Genomic DNA, 19,341 nt, shown 5'->3' with positions numbered 1-19,341 from the left:
CAGTAGTGTATGTAAGAGCATTTCACATGTGTTCGTGAGAGGTAATTCTGAGTAAAGTCCCTAACGGCCCCTCATAATCTGCTCTGTAGGCAAACTGCAGGTCCAGGTCCAGGAGTGGGTCGGTGAGGGTTTTGAGATGAGCCAAAAGAAAGCTCTCCAAAAACTTCATATTCACAGAGGTCAGGGAGACGGGTCTGTAGGCATTCAGTCCTTCTGACCAGTGCACACTAGTCAGCAAAGCTACATTGTTAGAATAGTTTAATTTCACATATAGATATAGATATAGTTTAATTTTACCCTGGTGGCTCATTCCTACTTTTGACTGTTTTCCATTGATGATAATCAAACCCTCCAGTGCACCATCCCTGTTACAGAAATGGAAAATGTAATTAAAGTGGCCAATGTAAACAAGTCAACAAGCAGGATTTAATCAGCTGTCCTCTAATTTAAAATCATGAACAAACACAAGCAGTGGTAAAATCAAGTCAACACCTTTTTCTTTTACTTTTGTCTGTGGTGTTTACATGAATTAAAGCTACTTATGCATTGCTGACAGAAGAGTAAAAACACATCAGAAACAAAGCTGCAAAGCATGATTTTGAACCACGGCACATATACTGTTTTGTAGTAATGCTGCTATTTTCAGTCAGCAGTGGACCAGTGGAAATGAGTTCTAATAGCTTGGTACTGCTGCCAATCAGAAACCTTGAAAGAGCACACTCATCTTTTTAAACTTCATTCAATGACCATTAAGTCTACAGTACGGTACAGTAGTTATAAAGTAGATAGAACAAGCAGCCCACTGAGTCCCACTCCACGCTTCCACGCTGCTCAACAGTACTAGAAAAGGATCACTCCGCTGTGACAGATCTTTATATCCACAGCTTGACTCAGACTTGGTAAGATATCCCACTAGACATTTGTCTGCAGTAAGGGAAGCTAGAAAGCTAGCAGGGTAGGGAGAGCATAAGGCTTTGAATATGAAATGTAGCTCAGCGTAAATCTTTTCAGGAAAACCTAACTATTCATAGATGCACTCCTAAATCAATTCAGCTGTTATTTTAATAAATGTGTATTTTATAATGCGTGTATAATATTCGCATATCTGCAGCTAGTCTCTTCTGATTGAAATGTATCTCAGTGTAAATCTTTTAAGGAAGATCTTACTCTTAATCAATGCTACCTAACTCTTATCAGCTGTTGGAGGCGTTCACCTTCCTGCTGAACCATTCAGAATCCTTACACAATTGCAAGGGCCAATCACAGAGTCATAACCAATGCTTTAAATAATCTGTTTCTCCCTTTGCTATCAGCTGTCACTGCAGGCAAAAAGTGCAACCCTTCACCCCCCCCCTTCCACCTCCAGTCCTTTGCTCCAGCTGACTGGTTCGGAGCCTCCTTCGTTCTGGTCTTTGGGCTCCTTCGTCACCACTACAAGTGTCTAGATTCCATTCGGCGGGGGGGTCTGATGGTTCTTTACCCCTGTATACTGTATAGATATGCAGCTAAATGGAGTCTAATACCAAAGACTTTGTACAGTTTATTTTCGCTTAAAAATAAATCTTGTTTGCATATCTGCAAACATGTCTCTCCTGATTGAAATATAGCTGTATCCTCATTCAGCTAAATTTTTATGAACTTTGATAAACCGTGGCTGTATCGTCAATCCAATGTGGACCAATTCCTATGTAACAGCAATCACATGGTAACCTCTGGTTGACTCTATTCTTCAGTGTAGTTCTATTTACCTTACTGATAAAGAACAGAACAAAACTTGAAACTCTCTGTCTCTTTCAACCATAAATGTTTGCCCCCTCTGTTTTTTCCCAACCATACCTCTCATTCTCCCTCTGTAAAGCTGGAGGGTTTCTACAACAACAAGATTCAACTAATGGTTGGTTGTTAGATATCTGGTCAGAGCCTGGCTGGCTGTTTCTAGTCTTTATGCTAAGCTAAGCTAACCAGGAACACATTCTTTTTTTCTTCTTTTTTTTTTACCTTTATTTAACTAGGAAGTCCCTTGAGATTGAAATCTCTTTTTTGAGGGAGACCTGGCCAAGAAGGCACACCATTCACATTTAATCACAAAATGGTTTACGCCATTTTGCGATGTTTTTTTTGTGTTGAACAACGTGTTTCCAGAGAGATGTGTATGTAAACTTAAATAATAAAAAAGGCAGAGAGCTTGAGCACACAACTGGGTGTTCAACGCACCCCTATTTCAGTTTTTAGCTTCTGTCTCATACCTTCCAGATTTACAGTGTTACACTAGTTTAATGCTACCAACTTCTCAGATTTAACGTTTTTTTTTCTTCTACATCAAACATGCTCAAACATTTAATTAATTTACTAAGAAGAAGTTCTGATTTCTAACAAAACTGAAGCAAAACCGGCCAACATAGTCTTTTTTCATTTCTTCAAAGGCCCAAATGTAACACAGTTGATGTCAAAACTAGATAAATGCAGTGCAGATACATCACTAATGGTTGAGTGATAATCCCCAAAAACCATGAGTCAAAGGGTTGTGTTATTATCAGTATAACATTTGGGAAAGTTATTTGACAAATTTAAGCTTGTATTATAAGTATAACAATAAAATTCACTTTGTTTGTCCTCCTTATCCTGTCATCTCATCCCTCCTTTTTTTGTTCCTCAGTTTCATTGTCCTCTCCTGTTCCCTCTTCTCTCCTATCAGAGTTATTCTGCAGTTGTTTTTGAGGACCTAAGCACACAGTGTCAGCTAGGGTGTGAAATTAACACCAGGCACTGGATGAATGCTGTCCTCCCCTCTCTCTGTCACCCTTTCCCCTCCGTTCCTGGCTCTCAGAGGTGGATTGTATTGTCCATTAAGACCAAATGCAAAAAAAAACCGTAATAAATATCAACCAATCCATTAACCCTCTATTGCATGTTGTTGCCATATGGCAACAAATTCTTGTTCTTAGTGTTTTTCACAATAAAGCATGTAAAATGCATTGTTTTTTGTTTAATTGTGTAAATAGGTCTTTTATTTTGAAGTGGTACTCATTTGATGACTTCACATACCCACAGAATCCTGTTTCCCCGCACCCCTTTTCCTGACATTTGCCACGCTGAAGATCACGCTCCAGGATCAGCCAAAATGTAGTTGTTTTTCTCAATTTTAGAAGAATTTCTTTTATCTGGAATAAATAAACTTTAATTTTTCATCATTTAAACCAGTTAAAATGTTGTGTTTTTTCTGTAAAAGGCTAAAATTAATTTGTTGCCATATGGCAACATTATGCAAGTGAAGTGAAATGTGTACATTTTGCCTAATGGGCTCAGGTTGAATTACTATAACTTTAGGCTACTCTAACACTATGTTTGCAATTATTTATAATATTTTATAAGAAAAACATAAAATGTATTTATATTATGTTATTCCAGCCATTTTGTAATACATATATTATCTAAATTATTAATTACACACTAATGTAAATGAATTGCTCACCAATAAAAATGACTTATTCCAAAGGAAATCATGTTGGCGCACTCAAATTATCTGTTGGTCCACTGACATTTATAGTCAATATACCCTTCTGGTTTAAATAGGGAGTTCCTAAAGGAAGATTATGTAATAGAAATATGTTTTCAGTGACCATATAGTTCAGTAATTGTAAGTTTAGTCAGTGTGTTGGGCTTACTTTGCCCCTAATCAAGTACATTGTATCCGTGTGTCTTCTTTCAGGTGTATATGACAGACTTATTACAGTGTTATTATTAATAATTATCAAAAACTACAATTAAGACTAAACTAATTTGACTGTAAACACAATGGGCTATACATGTTGATACATATAAGTTGAATATGTTTGGTAATTAGTTCAATAAAAGCATGTTTTTAAAGAAATAATGGATTTTTTGGCACTTTCCAAGATTTTTTTGTTTTGTTGCAATTGCATTATTTAAGCATCCTGGAGTAATAAAAACACATCAAGACATTTTTACCATGTTTAAAAAAATAATTCATGCAATAGAGGTATAATCTCAAATCAAAGAGTAAGAGTTCTACTTTTATTTACAATTCACAAGAGGGAATCTAACAAATAGAAATAGCTAAATGACTTCATCTAAAGCAGCAAAACCGACCAAGGGCTTGTATTACAACAAGTTCAACATGGGTTGTATCCTGACTCCTACAGCATCTGACTCCTACAGCTCTAGGAATAATGAGGTTGTTTTCGTGGGCTGATTGTTCAGTATTCAGACTGTTAACACATTCTTATTTGGTCCTCTGAACTGAAGCTGCACTGGAACGGGTTCGCTGAACAGCATAGGTTACCATGACCAGTTTCCTCATAACAGAACAACTGAGCCCAAAGATATCTGGCTAATGCAATAATAACCCTTAGGAATATCTGGGTGTTAAAAGTGGAACGAAATTGTCAGAAAGGCAAATTACAGTGTGTGCTGCACTAGAATAGAATCTGATATTCTTAAATAAAGTACCAGGCAGCTGTGGATAGTAAAAAAGAAAAGCTCAGCTTCCTGCCGTGGTGACAGACCCTCGTATATTCCTGAAGTGCCTCTATTTATGGTTTGCTGAGTAGCAAATCACAGTAAAATCAGACACAATGCTTCTTCACTGCCAGGCATTTCTCCTGTTTTTTTTCCTCCATATTCCACTCACTCATTTTGCATTGCTTCTCCACACTCCTTGCTACATCTATCTCCTTCTCTCTCTTTCCTCAATTTCTCCACTTCTGTAATCTTACTTTCTCACATCTGCTGTCTCCCTACATCTAACTCACTTTTGTGTGTGTGTGTGTGTGTGTGTGTGTGTGTGTGTGTGCGCGTGCTCATTATCCTCTACTGACTTTGGATAAACGAGGGGATTTCTCTCTCTTCCTCTACTGCCTTTCTCTACCTATAGAAGGTGGGTATGCGTACCAATTAGATTTAGTCATGAATCATTTTGTACCCGCCGCTTTTTTTTGTTGAAAACCTCAAGCTCAGTTCAGGTGAAAAAATAAAGTTAATTACACACACATGAGTCCCCTTTAACTTTAGTTTTATCTCGGGGTCCGAGGGGACAGTTTTGGAAGTTGTGGCAATTTGCAAAAAACTGGTGTGTCTGACTGTTACTTAAGTTGTAAAATGAGGGTTTTGTGGAAAAATTAAGATACCCATTTTCTTGTTAGTGCTAGCTAAGTAACGGTCATTGGAGGTGCTAGTACTAGAGCAAACAGTAAGCTAGACACTTGAGTGGCAGAGCAGCTAGCTGTAGTTAGCGATAGCTCAGCCCAGTCTCATGGCAGTTTGTGAAACGGTCAACTTATTTAATCTATTGATTCGTGTACAGGTTAATGTTGTTGTTTTGTTTGTTGATTACAAATTTATTTCAATGGGAAGCCTATTTCGTGATAACAGCACGATTAAGGTAGAAAAATACAGGACTTCCACCCCAGAGACCGGGGATTGCGTCCCGCGTGTTGCAGTTCCTTTCTATTCAATTTCAATTTAATTTAATTTACACTTTACAGATAGAGAAGGGTCTAGACCACACTCCAGAATTTACAAGGACCCAGCAGTTCTAGTAGTTCCCTCCAAAGCAAGCAACAGTTGACAGTGGCGAGGAAAAACTTCCTTTTAGACAGAAACCTGGGACAGACCCAAGCTCTTGGTAGGCGGTGTCTGACGGGTGTCTGACTTTCTGCGTTATTCTCTTCCCAACACAACCATAGCCCTGTTGTGTTGTTGCTGTTGCGTGCCACAGAGACCGCAGATTGTGTCCCTGCGCACGGGGGTCATGTCCCGCTTGGGGCGGTCCGTCCCCTTGTTGTGGCCGCCGTGTGGCGTTTCATTTACTCCGTTGTTGCGTCCCCCAGAGATTGTGGATCCTGTCCCGGCACTAGTTGTTGTCACAGTCCCACGTGTGGCGTTTCATTTTCCCATTGCTGCGTCCCCCAGAGCAGCTCAGTGTCATGGCAGTTCGTGGAATGGTCATGTTTGAAAAATCGTGACATGTAAACGAATCGATGAATCCAAATAATGTGGCAATTTCAAAAACTAGCGTGAGCGTTGGACAGCTGCTACAACTTAGCTTAGCTGACTCCATTGTAGCATCTTTGGTGTAGCAATATTTAGAGTTCTGACAAAAGGAATCCTCTACGCTACCCTCAGCACATCTTCCCATGTTTTTTTTTTTTTAACAAAGTAAAATGTATGGATCTGCGTCGTGTTATTTTGATGTAAACAGTGAATTATAAGTAATTAACTTAAACCAGGTAGGATGAGGATCAGGATGTGAGCGATAGAGGAGGATTTATGAGAGCTTGTTATGATGGGTTAATTCCTGTATGTATTGCCTATATTTGTGTCAGTGATGCCAATCCAACACAGTTTATTATGGTCCTTCTTTATGCCAGCCAGACCGACTGCCTTTGTGTGTGGACTACACTGAGCAAAGGTGGCCAGATCTGATCACGTATGGATGGGAATTCAGCAGATTTTTATTCATTCATTAATACGCTACAAGGGAATGTGTCATTGTACCTAGCACTTCTGAAAAGCACTCCTGTTCCCTAGCACAATTCAAACCAAACTGACGCCCATGTCTCTACCCCTCTGTTTCTATCTACCTTTTTGCCTCTCGCCGCAAAATGTTCTCCCTCTCTTTTTCTCTTAGTTACAGTAAAATGGGACCTGGCGGGCTGAATGATCATGAAAGAAAAAGGGAAGGAAAAGCAGGAAAGGAGATGAAATAAAGAGCAGGAGAAGCGTAAGTAAAAGAGCACAGGACGTTAGAGAAGAGCAGAGGAGAAGAAATGGAAAGGAAAGGAAAAAGGGACGACAGGAGAGGAGAAGGAGAGAAGAGAATACCTATCCAGCCTGTCTGTCCTCCTGGCTTTAATCACCTGGCTTTGATCAAACTCTGCTTCAATTGCTCCAACACATGCACAAATGAGCCCCAACATGCACACACACTCACCTACGTCTCCATCACCATGGCAACGGCACACCTCTACCACCTTTGTAATCAACTTTGAAAATAGGAATAGAAGTGATGTGTTGGCATGCACAAAATACACACACCACAAACAAAAACGCAAACATAAACACAGAAATATAATTAATTATATTAATAAAATTCAAAACAAGTCATTTAGTCCCCTGGGGACAGAGTAACTGAGTTACTGGACAACAAAGTCCACCAACAATCAAGCAACAAAACTGTATATGTACCTGTATATCTGATACATATTACCTTAAAACAATCCCAAATACAGCATGTACAATCACAAGAAAAAGGGAAACCTGAAAATGAGCAACACTCTCCTGCTCCCTTTATCCTAGCTTTACCGAGCCCACTCTCCAGAGAGAATGCACGTGGCGGGAATAACCTTTGTGTGCTTGTGTGTGTGTGTGTGTGTCTGAATCACAGTCGTTAAATGAAATGAAATTGTCTGGGACTGTCCGTGACTCTGAGAGACAAACAGAAAAACCTCCCCGGATGAAAGGAGGCCAGCGTTAAAAAACAACAAATCCTTTCCTCTTGTAAGTATTTGTCTGATAATAAAGGGAAATAAATGAAAACAAAAGAGAGGTGGGGAGGAGGGTTCAGACTGAGACAGAAACTGAAGAAGACAGACAGTTTGTGTGTTTTTTCCTCCTCCAAACCAGTGTGTCTGGATAGTACCCCACCAGAAGGACAATATCTTATGAAAAATACAGAGGCCTCTTTTCTTCCATTAAGAGTTCATTTTCAAAGCAATGGGCCTTAGTCATTAAAACCAAGAAACAGAGAGAGGGGTTAAAAGAAGGAAGCTTTAAGCTCCTACATATTTTGTGTCATTTGCTAGTTAGAATTTGAGAAAAGTTCAAATGATCTTGAAATTATTCAATAATACACATTACTACACAGGGATGAGAGAAAGCAATCCCGGTCCAGTTAGAGACTCTGGCAGAGCAGATATAGTGAATGGAGTGGATAATGGAAAGGAAGCTGTCTTACCTTAGCCAACTGTGAGTTTACCCATTTTGTAAAAGTCTTCTTTTGAACGTCTTCTCTTTCATCTGCCAAAAGAAAAAAGACAAATTCAAAAAGAACCGTGCATGTCTGTGTGCAGCCTATCCTGTGTGTGTGTGTGTGTGTGTGTGTGTGTGTGTTTGTGTGTGTGTGTGTGTGTGTGTGTGTGCAATCTGAGAGTACAGATCATGTCAGATGTATAGCAGCAAACAAACATGAAAAGGGCACACTTACTCTTTGATAAATACCAGTACATACCACACTTCAATCTTTCTGACTGACTGGTTGACAATCTGTGTAAATACAGTATTCTCTCTCTCTCTCTTTCTTTCTCAAACAACACACACACACACACACACACACACACACACACACACACACACACACACACACACATACACAAATCCGAGTGGTGCTTAGCGTGATAAGAGGCTCCTCTGATTTTGCTCAGGGCTAATTGCATCCTCATCATATCAATCAGCGTGCCACTTACGGGCCTTCAGATGACAAACTGAAGTGAGTCTGCAAAGTTCTCAGTCGTTGCCCTAATGGAACAACCCCTCTCTACTATTTAAAAATCATTACTGTGATGACAGTCATTGTGGAGCTGTTTTTCCATTTGCTACCCATCAACAAGACCAGTTGCTTTAGTAAACTAAAAGTGACAAGTGACCCATAATTTGAGTTTTCTCTTGTGTCCCTGAATGTGTTTAACTGTGGTTAATCATTTAGTGAGAGTAGGAGTTACTACTTTGTATCCAAGTCTCATTTTAGAATTATATCCATTATAGGAAGTATTTAAAGCATCGCAGAATTATCTAATGAGACATTTAAAGGTCAATTTGCACCACAAACCCTTTCTTTCTGTCAGTTAAGGACATACCGTTAGTCTCAATGTTTGCAAATCTTCACATGAAACGCTAAAATCTGAATTGAATGATAAATAATGCCTAAACAATCAAAAACAATTTATTTTTGAAACAATGACTGGAAGTATATAAGGAGTGTGTTCAGAGGTGCTCCAAATCTGTGAGGCTGTACTATGCTTGTTGTTAACATTAGCAAGCAAATTTGCTCACAATGAGAATGCTAGCATGCTTTAGCAGGAACATCATCTAGTATGTTTACCATCTTAGCTTAAGTAGCATGCTAGTCAGTATTTGCTAACCATTATTACATATTTGGTCATAGCCAAATTATTGGACACTCTTTCATTTTGAGCTTTGGTAGCGATCAGTGTTGGGCAAGTTACTTTTAAAAAGTTTATTTGAAAAGTAACACAGTAGTTACTTCCTAATGTAACTAGTTACTTTTATAATTTGTAAATGAGTATATAATTTAGTTACTTTTTGGACGAAGTAACTAGTAACTGTAACTGTAACAGTAACTGTTACAGTAACTGTAACAGTTACTAGTTACTTTGTCCAAAAAGTAACTAAATTATATACTCATTTACAAATTATAAAAGTAACTAGTTACATTAGAAAGTAACTACTGTGTTACTTTCAAATATATTTTGAAATGCTCAAATGTGACCCCACCTCCATGTTAACGGAACATAAAATACATGTGGATTTTCAATTATTCATGATAAATCTGAATATTATAATGAAATTGACACTTAATACAATACATTATTAACGGAAACTGTACACAAATCTAAACTCTTTTAAATATTGCTTTGGGACAAAGTATGTATAGCCTCCAATCAGACGCCATGTATGGAGATATTATGTCTAGTGGATCCATACAAATAACAACATAGATGTTTTGGAACTTTTGATATCTCTTGCCCCTCAAATGAACACAACTGTGCGAAATTTAATAATAATGCTTGTTAAGCACCATAGAAAAAATTAAAAACAAATGCATACACTCTTTATAGTGCAAATAACATAAGTGTGTCACTTCTGTTGTTCGTTGTGTCTCCGACTATGCGTGCCTATGAACGCCCGCCCAACTCCAACCTCTGATTGGCTTGTTATGAAGCTCAATCATATCATTTTACTCAACCTCAGCCAATCGTCAGCATTTATGCATTTGTCTCGTGCACGGCCCACTAACCAAGGAAGAAAAAAACTCTTTGCCTTTTGGCTCAGAGATCTAGTTGGTTTAATGCATTTTTTGGCAGTAACAATAACAGCGTTTTTAGATTTTAGATGGGAAAAGTAATCAATTTTAGTAACGTTGTTTTATAACGCCGTTATTCCCATCACTAACGGCAATACATGAAATGTCAGAAGATCACCAAGTTGCCAGTCTCCTGCCAACTCCAATAACCCCTGCTAGCTTGGGCTAGCTATCCAGCTGGCCAGTGAAGTTTTCAAATGTAACCATCAGACTAAACACAGAGAAAAAGTTGGAGAAGATGAGCACACGCTAGCCAGACCATCTCTGCGTCTGTAACTTTAAATGATAAGGACCCCAAGAAACCATATATAATACAAGGAAGAGATTCATTGAGATACTGAATGATGATTTTCCACGTAGACTTGTTTCCCTAAAATCTTCATAAAGTGTTCCGCTGATGCCTAAATTGCAGGCACAATATCCTCCATATTTTTTTTTCCTCTGTAGCAGAGCAGTGTAGTGTGGCCTGTGACATGCATTATGCCGACATGATGACTTATAACAACACCTCTCCCCCGCCTTTCTCATTTGCCTGGAAATGGGGTCACTTCCCATTACTACAGATAATAAATTAAACTCTCATCCTGAAACAGAACATCAGGTTAAATATTATATCAGCGCAGCTTCCAGTGCTCTTCCAGTATGTGTGTGCGCGTGTCGGAGTGTGAGTGTTGACACCAGCGCGGCATTGACTAATGGAGCTGATAATGAAACTTCTCCCTTAATTAAAAGGTCCCACGTTGAGCAGTGCATTGTGGTGAGACGCTGGACACACACGCAGGTACACAATCACACAACCACATATATCCAACGTGAGAATATGGCACGCTGAGCAGTGAAGCATGGATTAAATAGAAGCTTGTAGTCAAAAATCTCATCTAAAGGAGGTAATAATCCATGTTGGTGTACAGTGTCCGTGTGTGTGTGTGTGTGTGTGTGTGTGTTTAGAATAGAAGAGAATGGAATGCCTTTCTTGTCATTCAACACAAGTGCAGTACTTGTGCAATGAGAATGAAGCAACCCCTTTACAGTGTTGACACTAAATACAAAAGTACAAAATATAAGAATGTAAAATAGGGGGCGGCGGGGGTAGGCTGTGGAGTGAAGTCAGTGCATGTCTGAGTTCAGGGTGGTTATCGTTTGTGTTTGTGTGTGTGTGTGTGTGTGTGTATGTGTGTCTTACTGTATTCCCAAAATGCAGGACTCACTACTCTATGCATTATCACCAGTGAGAGTGTTATCCGCATGTGTACAGTATGTTCAATAAATGAACATTTTTAGAAAGGTTTTAGTCAAAATTGGCCATAGTCTTCATCATTACAGCTAGAGTTAAGGATGTAACAGTAAATTACACATACATTGTATATTAGAAATTAACCTGGTTATTCATGTCCCTGTATGTTCAGCTTGTTTGAGCAAATCAACTGATAAGCTCATAAGATAAGTCAGCCGACAATTTAGGATGAGTCAGTACCATGTGTGTAGTGTAGTAGGACCGGGATGATTCACTCACCCGTATACAGTATGTCCTGTAGTAGGACAGAGATGATTCACTCACCTGTATACAGTATGTCCTGTAGTAGGACAGAGATGATTCCCTCACCCGTATACAGTATGTCCTGTAGTAGGACAGAGATGATTCCCTCACCCGTATACAGTATGTCCTGTAGTAGGACAGAGATGATTCACTCACCCGTATACAGTATGTCCTGTAGTAGGACAGAGATGATTCACTCACCCGTATACAGTATGTCCTGTAGTAGGACAGAGATAATTCCCTCACCCGTATACAGTATGTCCTGTAGTAGGACAGGGATGATTTACTCACCCGTATACAGTACGTCCTGTAGTAGGACAGAGATGATTTACTCACCCGTATACAGTACGTCCTGTAGTAGGACAGAGATGATTCACTCAACCACATACAGTATGTCCTGCCCTGACTTGAGTGTGAGGGAGACAGTGCTGCGTCTCCCCTATCTGTAACACTTTCTTTGATAATTTTGCATCCAGGCCAGATTGTTTCGGATTGTTTCGGATATCTCATAAGTCCTTTATAACGCCCCACGTATTAAAAGATTGTTGCTTGGGCTCATAATTCCCTTAGAAAGCAGAGAGATAAATTGCACTTTTTAATTTTCAAGTTTTTTAATTTTTGTATTCCCCCTAAAAGTGACTTAAAAATTAATTTGTTGGATTTATTTGATTCATCTGAGTTCATACAGATTGATGGTAAAATTGCACTTTTTTTACTGTAAGATTGAAGGAAGAAGAATTTGGATGTTAAACAAGAACACATTCATTATTTGACCCACTAATGTTAAAAAAACAAATACAGGCTACTGTTTTTGCACTCACAATGTTTAATTTAAGTTTTTATTTTTGTATTCCTCCTGAAAGTGACTTTATTGTGTTGTTGTATGGATTGCCCACATCTGGTTGCACAACAAATTCCTTTTACTTGACTTACTTTACTTGTGCAATGTCAAACACTTTCACTAATAGATTTAAACCTTGTTCAAATTTGCTTTGTGTAAATTGCGTAATAATTGAGGAATGGTAAAATAATTGCTTTTGAAAAAATAATTGCTAGATTAATCGTTTAAAAAAATTGTTTTGGACAGCCCCATAGTGTAGACTGAGTGGATTTATTTAATAGTCAAACACATTGGACGTCAGGCAAACAGCAAGGACATCTGGAATTAATTACAACACAAGTGACTAAAGGTAACTGTCTGTTAGTGTATACGTGTAGCATAGGATTGATAGTTTTCCCTATGTGTATGCTCTCTAGTGTCTATAAATATGTCCTTGTGTTTCAAAAGCTGTGTGTATATTTGCATGTGTGCGTTTGTGTGTGTGTATGTGTATGTGTGTGTGTGTGCTGTCAGGCAACATGAGTGGGTAAGAACTAGTGGGGAGGGCAGGAAGCATGATCAGTAGTCCATTTACACTATTGTTCTGCTACTGAAACAAGCAGCAGCTTCAAGCACACACACACACACACACACACACACACACACACACAAACACACACACACAAACACACACTACATGCATCTCATTAAAGAAACTGCAACATTAAGAGCTTAATCTTGTTGAGAAAGAAGCGAAAGAAAGGAAATCCATTGAAGAGGTAAGGAGAAGGAAAGAAGGAAATAAAATCAAATAAAGAAAAAACTGATTGGACCTGAAACAAAAGGCCTGAAACAAAAAGGAGAGGGGAAAGACTACAGGGAGAAAGGAAATGAATCGAGAGGTACAGAATTTTAAAAAAGACAGCAAGAGAGAAGAAGAAAAACAGACAGGACAGAAAAAGTAAAGACGAATAAAGAGAACGGTAGTTGAGAGAAAGAGAATGACAGAAAGCTGGAGGACACAAAATGAAAGACAGGCAAGAAGATGGAGGACCAGATTTCCATGACCAGAGGCAGAACTAGAAAAACTAGCTATGAGAATCATTGTACCGAACCATGAAAACAGCCTTCAAATGTACGCGGTTTCAACTGACAGGCTCAGCTGAACAAAAGGTTGACCGTATACACACTTGGAAAACACTTTTTTTTTTTTGGCTGAGATGACAGAATGTGGGTGACAACAGGATACAATGCCAACCTCCCTGTAAACATAGGTCCACAGCACATTTACCTACAGCATTCAGAATCAATTTCCCACTTGATCAAAAGACAATTTTTTCTGATTGTGCTTCTGTCTGTTTCTGTGAAAAGAGAAAAGAATTGTTTACAAATGCATCCATTTCGTGCCTTGAGGCTATATTTCATTTTCTACAAGAATAACACACCTGATCTTTGACTGAACTGTTGGCGCTCAAGTTCCTTTCGGCAAGGAAGAAGAATGTGTGAAATGAAAGAAGACGACATCGCTGATTTTGCTACGTTGCTTTTTTAAACTTTTTTACAGAGTTTATCAGGAGTCTGACATTGTTATAGGAGCACAATGCTAAATAGGAATAGTACTCTTTTAGGAGTAACGAGTCATTTCTGGGTTTTTTTCAACCTGGACCCTATTTTTTAGAAAAACAAAGAAAGACGGCAATTGATTATAAAATTAATGTTTATTTAAATGAAGTTTGGTTGGTTTGGCAATTTCGGGGATGTTTTATGTTAAACAAAAATGATCTCACTGTATAAGACAAAGGACTGTAGTGCTTCTCTCCGTAATGTAGTCGGACACGTAGAACACTGATCTGAGGATGTCAGTGGTATAACAAGCACTTTTTGTGTACAATTGCTATTACAATTGCTCCAGTCTTTTACATTGTAGCTTGTTCTGGCGCCGCCAACTGCAGCCGTCTTCTTTAATACTGGACCAATGTCAAAGACTGTTCTCTTCAGTCAATTAGACTCAAAAACAGGAGAACATTTTTTTAAGTAACACTATGTAACTTTCCCCCCACAGGTTGGAAGCAGAATTGTCTCATTATGTCTCATTGGAACTACAGATCGGTCTTGGTTTTGGATTATTTTAAGTTACAAACTGTTTTCTAATGTTGCTTTAATGTTTTTTTGTCTAAGAATAATTCACAAAGGTAAACTAGTTCTGAGAGAAGTTAGAAACAGTGTCATAATGGATAAATAATTGAAGTCCTTTTTTAAAGCAAACTTGCCAAAGAATGGTTCCAGGTTCTCAAATGTGAGACTTTGCTGCTTTTCTTGGTCTAACATTGTAGTGAACTTGTAAAGTGTTAGTTGGAAAATGCAAGACATCTGAATGTGTTAAATTGGGCTTTAGAAAATTGGGCTTTTTACAGTTTTCTGAGGCTTTAGACCAACCGATTAATGATGTCAAACCTCTTAGCTTCCTAATTAAAAGTTGCTCTCAGCTGCTTTGTGAAATATGTTAAAACAAACTCTTAGTTGGGCCAATTAGGGGGATTCCTAGTAGAAAGATCAGACAAGGCCCCCCAGGGGTTATTTAAGTTAAAAGAGCCAAAGAGAGCTGGAGTGACAGTGAGGTGAATGGTTCATGTAATTACGAGTCCTTTCCAGTAGGACTCTTAGTCCCTGGGACAGATCCAGGATCAGCACTGAGGACAATGACTGTGGTAAAGCCGTGGACAAACAATAGATAAAAGTAAGCCATCACAGCTATAACCTTTACTCAGTTAATCGACTAAACTTTATAAACTCAATCAATGTAAAAGATCTGCATGGTCTCACTCGGAGGAATTGTAAACCTTTGACCCCCAACCCCCTACAGTTGTGTTTGCTTCTTTTTCCAAAAGACCTTCTAGCCATATTACAGTGCAATCAAAAACTTTCTCTAAATTTTCTTTCATTTTTCATGATCTGCCTATACCTTTAGTAATATGAAGTCAATATTTTATAATTTAGGGGCATGTGATGGAGGGAATTTCCAAAGGATTTCTCCAGACACCTGCTGGGCTTAATACTTTCCACAGCATACCTATTCAATTGATCTACAAAGGTACTATCCTCTGTTCCCTGGAGAAAAAAAAACATTTAAGCACCCCCCACTGAGAGGGAAGCTGCATTGGCAACTAAACTTGCAGTTAAGCTGATGGTGAGACAGCAGGAGACAGTCATCTAGATCTGCGGCACACCTAATGTCTGCCAAACCGTAGCACTTGACAAAGAAAGTGACAAGGAAGGAAAAAGAAGTATGGAGCTGTGTGTACCCACAGCATAACCCGCAGTATCAAAACAGCTAATAGAGTCTGGTGGAACTAGGTGGGAGGGGGGGGGGGAGTTTACTCCAACATGGGGTATACTTTTATCACATCAGTTTTCCAGCTAATGATGGTGAGAGAAACTGGAAAGGTTGTTTTGATCCATCATGGGAGCCAGCTGGAGACTGTCAAAAGTAAAACTACAGAGGCTCAGGTAAGGGTTGGAGAAACAAAGGCCAGGATAGGGAAAAGTCGGAGCTCTAACCTCAAATTAGCACAGAGCTGATTGTCATTAAATATGAATGCAGATTGTACCTAAACATAAAAAACAAAGGTGGAAGAGTGGCCAAAACCAAAACTCAAGTAAAAGTAATATTAGTTACTATAAAATAAAAGAATGTAGAAGTAAAAGTAGTTACTTAAGTAGATGTACAAATACATGCCTGTACAATTATATTTCACTAAACCATAGCCTAATATTTGACAACAGAAGTGACAACAAATGAAAATGAGGATAACTAGGCTAATTGGAAGATATTGATGTGATGTTTCTGTACTAAAGGGTAATTTCAGTATATTTCCACCTGGACCCTATTTTCCCAATTTTTGAAATTGGTCCAGAATTTTAAAAAGATAGCTGCAGTCGGCAGCGGTGAGACAAGATGCAATCAGGGGTGTAGTGCTATTTGTTTAAGTAGAGGAGCGCACCTAAGATACTCTAGGTAATTGGTGCTCTAGGCACTCTAGGTGCACTTGTGCACATGAAGTGTATAGTGTAATGATTTCAATTTTGAAATACATCCATTATTTATCAATAAATTGTCAGTGATGTTGAATATGGGTGTAGTGGACCATCCCTATAGCTCGGCACGCATGTGAAACGCAGATGAATTGAAAAATATAACCATCATAGTGAAATAATACAGTTTTACTGTCACTGTTAACCTGTTAAATTCAAATATTTTGAACTTTAAACGCAGCGCTCAGCAACAATTTGGCAGCAATCCTTGCGCGTCGACAAGGGTCGTCTGAGCCAAGGGTCCTCTTTGATGTCTCCACCGCTCTCCCCATAGGAATACAATGGCACGGCCAGCGCAGAGCGTTTTTTCCGTGGATCACGTGTAGGCGGCTTTACCTGAGCAGGGCGCATTAGACCGAGAGGATGTTGCCTCCGCAACTCACAGATGCGTTTCAGCTCTGGGACATAGGTAAGCCACACCCGCCCCAGTCTTGCGGCCAATAGAAACTCACACGCTGTTATGGTTGGGGTGTTTGCTTTGTTTTCTTTTTCTCCTTCTTTGGTTTTTTGGTCCTGTCTTGTCTCCTCGTCTTGTGTCGTAGTTCCCTCCCTGGCTTTGTGGTGTTGTTCCTGTCTTGTGTTCCCCTTGAGTGTCTGTAGGTTCTGTTTCCTGTTTTATTTTGAAGTCTGGTCTCTGTCTCGTCTTGTCTCTAGTTTTGCTTCTTGTCTGTCTGCTTGTCCCTGCCCCTCCCTAATGTGATTCACCTGATCTATCCCCTGTTCCTCGTTGCCTCTTGTTAACCTCTGTGTTCCCTTTGTCTCTTGTCAGATTGTTTTGTGACTTCATGCGTGCAGCCGATGTGTTCCTGACAGTGGGCTTTTCTTCCTCCTTGTGATCCGTCTATCCCAGGTCTGTGTCCTGTTTTTGTCTCGTCTTTTTCCCTGGACCCTTTTTAGATTTTTGGATTTGGCTGTTTTATTTTTTGCTCCCTGTTTTCATTGGACTTTGGAAAGAATAAATCCTTGTTTAACTGCTCCCCTTTGCCTCCCTCCTCTCTGCTCTTGGGTCCTTATTCCATTTCAACACAACACATGCTGGATGATAACATGACACCATGTGTACTTCGTCCATAGCAATCGGTCCCAAAACATCCTAGTTAGATAGAAAATGCCCCAAGCATATCCCTTGTGAATCTTTCTAATTATTCCACAAAAGAACCAAGCAGACCTGCCATGTTGCATGATTCAAATTTTCTTCAAAACATATTAATTTTCAGCTCGCCACCTCGAAGTATGTTTCCTTAAGCAAACAGATTTGAGAATGGCCACGCACACAGAGCAAGGGACATATGCATGTGCACAACGCATGGTGATAGGTAATAGGTAATCAGGTAATATCCTGGAACTGTACTTCTGTTGATCCAGAATAAGCAGGGGAGGAAAACCTGTCATTTAATCATTGTTATAGAAAATAACTGAAGGAGCATTCCTAGAGAAATGCCTTATTTTGAATTTAGTCTAGTTTAGTTTTTATATTTTCTTATACATGTGTTCAAGCTGTATATTTTCTAACATGGAAGAACACCTTGTCTTTGCATTTGATTTGAATTCTGTTTTTTTTTTTACAAAAGTGCGTATGTAGCATGTGGCTAAAAATACTTAGATATGACTTTTGGTCCATATAAGCCAGTCTACTTTCTACATATCTATACCTTGGTCTTCCATCCACCACTATGTGAGACACACATAGCTTTCCTAGAGTAAATTTACATAAGAGCACTGGCCATTAAAGCCCACACTTAAAACTGCACATAAACTCTTTTCCTGTTCCTCGTTGCCAGGAAAAAAATAATAAAAACATTTTAAATGAGTTTTAAGACTTCAACAGTATGGGCATCACTTTTGTCATCCTGAATGGCTTTTGCTTTCAAAGAGTTAGAGGACAAAGAGAGCACTCTTTCCAGAATGCGAATACAAAGCCATAACACATTTTCCACTTGAGTTATTATGTTCCATTCACATTTTAGGCATTAAGCAGATGCTCATGCGGAGGATGGCTTACCAAAAGTTCAACAGTAAAATATGCTTATGGTCGTCTCTAAACAAAATTGCAAACTGAAGGAAAGCATAATATGTCCAACAACATAATGCATTCTTAAAATGAATAATCTATATATATAAAGCAAGGACACAGTAAAGGTGATAGTAGTCTCCTAGATAGCTTTGATCTAATCTTGGACAGCGAGAAGGCTGTTAGCCTTGTCGCTTGTGTCTCACACCACTGTCCTGGACACTGGTGGTGGTTTCTGCACAGTTACAGTAATAGACCTAAGTGGAACTACTGTTTGAGTCGTCAAAGCAACACATTCAAAAGTTACATGTGAACGTCCAGCAGGGATTGAGGAAATGAGGACCCCAGAGACAACACCAAGCCTACAGTGTTTCAGACAGTGTTGTTTGTAATGGAGCCCTGAAACTATGGCCTAGTTATAGTCTGGTCTCTCCCTGTGTCTGTTATCCTGTTGGCTAAAAGAAGTCTGCAGCCATGGAACAGTGTAACATTTAGAGTGTAACTCCTGCAGTTCAAAACTGTACTGCTCAACAAATTGTCAATGGCATGTCCTGAAATTTTTAAAAGCTAACTATGGAACCATAAACATTTTCCCATTTACAGTAGAAGCATATTCACTTTCTTACAATATTATCTGAGAAAAGTTCATTATGGGACTCGCTCTAGTGGCTGCAATTTAGCACCAGTATTAGGGGACCACTAAGGTCTATATAAAAGAGACTTCGGATACAGTATTAGGGGACCACTAAGGTCTATATAAA

The 19,341-nt window shown here is 39.0% G+C and overlaps 1 protein-coding gene across 11 annotated transcripts in view; it reads right to left on the bottom strand.

Annotated features, from left to right (window-relative positions):
• The window catches only part of LOC117939147 (dystrophin-like), a 359,537-nt gene that overhangs the window by 259,759 nt on the left and 80,437 nt on the right, over positions 1-19,341 (bottom strand). For all 11 annotated transcript variants that reach the window (XM_034864183.1, XM_034864184.1, XM_034864186.1 and 8 more), the window contains one exon: positions 7,976-8,037. In XM_034864183.1, coding sequence (XP_034720074.1) covers positions 7,976-8,037 — 62 coding nt within the window. Of the gene's footprint in view, positions 1-7,975; positions 8,038-19,341 lie in introns of those variants that run through there.

This window comes from Etheostoma cragini, chromosome 24 (genome assembly GCF_013103735.1).
Source record: "Etheostoma cragini isolate CJK2018 chromosome 24, CSU_Ecrag_1.0, whole genome shotgun sequence".
NCBI lineage: Eukaryota > Metazoa > Chordata > Actinopteri > Perciformes > Percidae > Etheostoma > Etheostoma cragini.
This window is presented reverse-complemented; position numbering and strand designations above follow the sequence as displayed.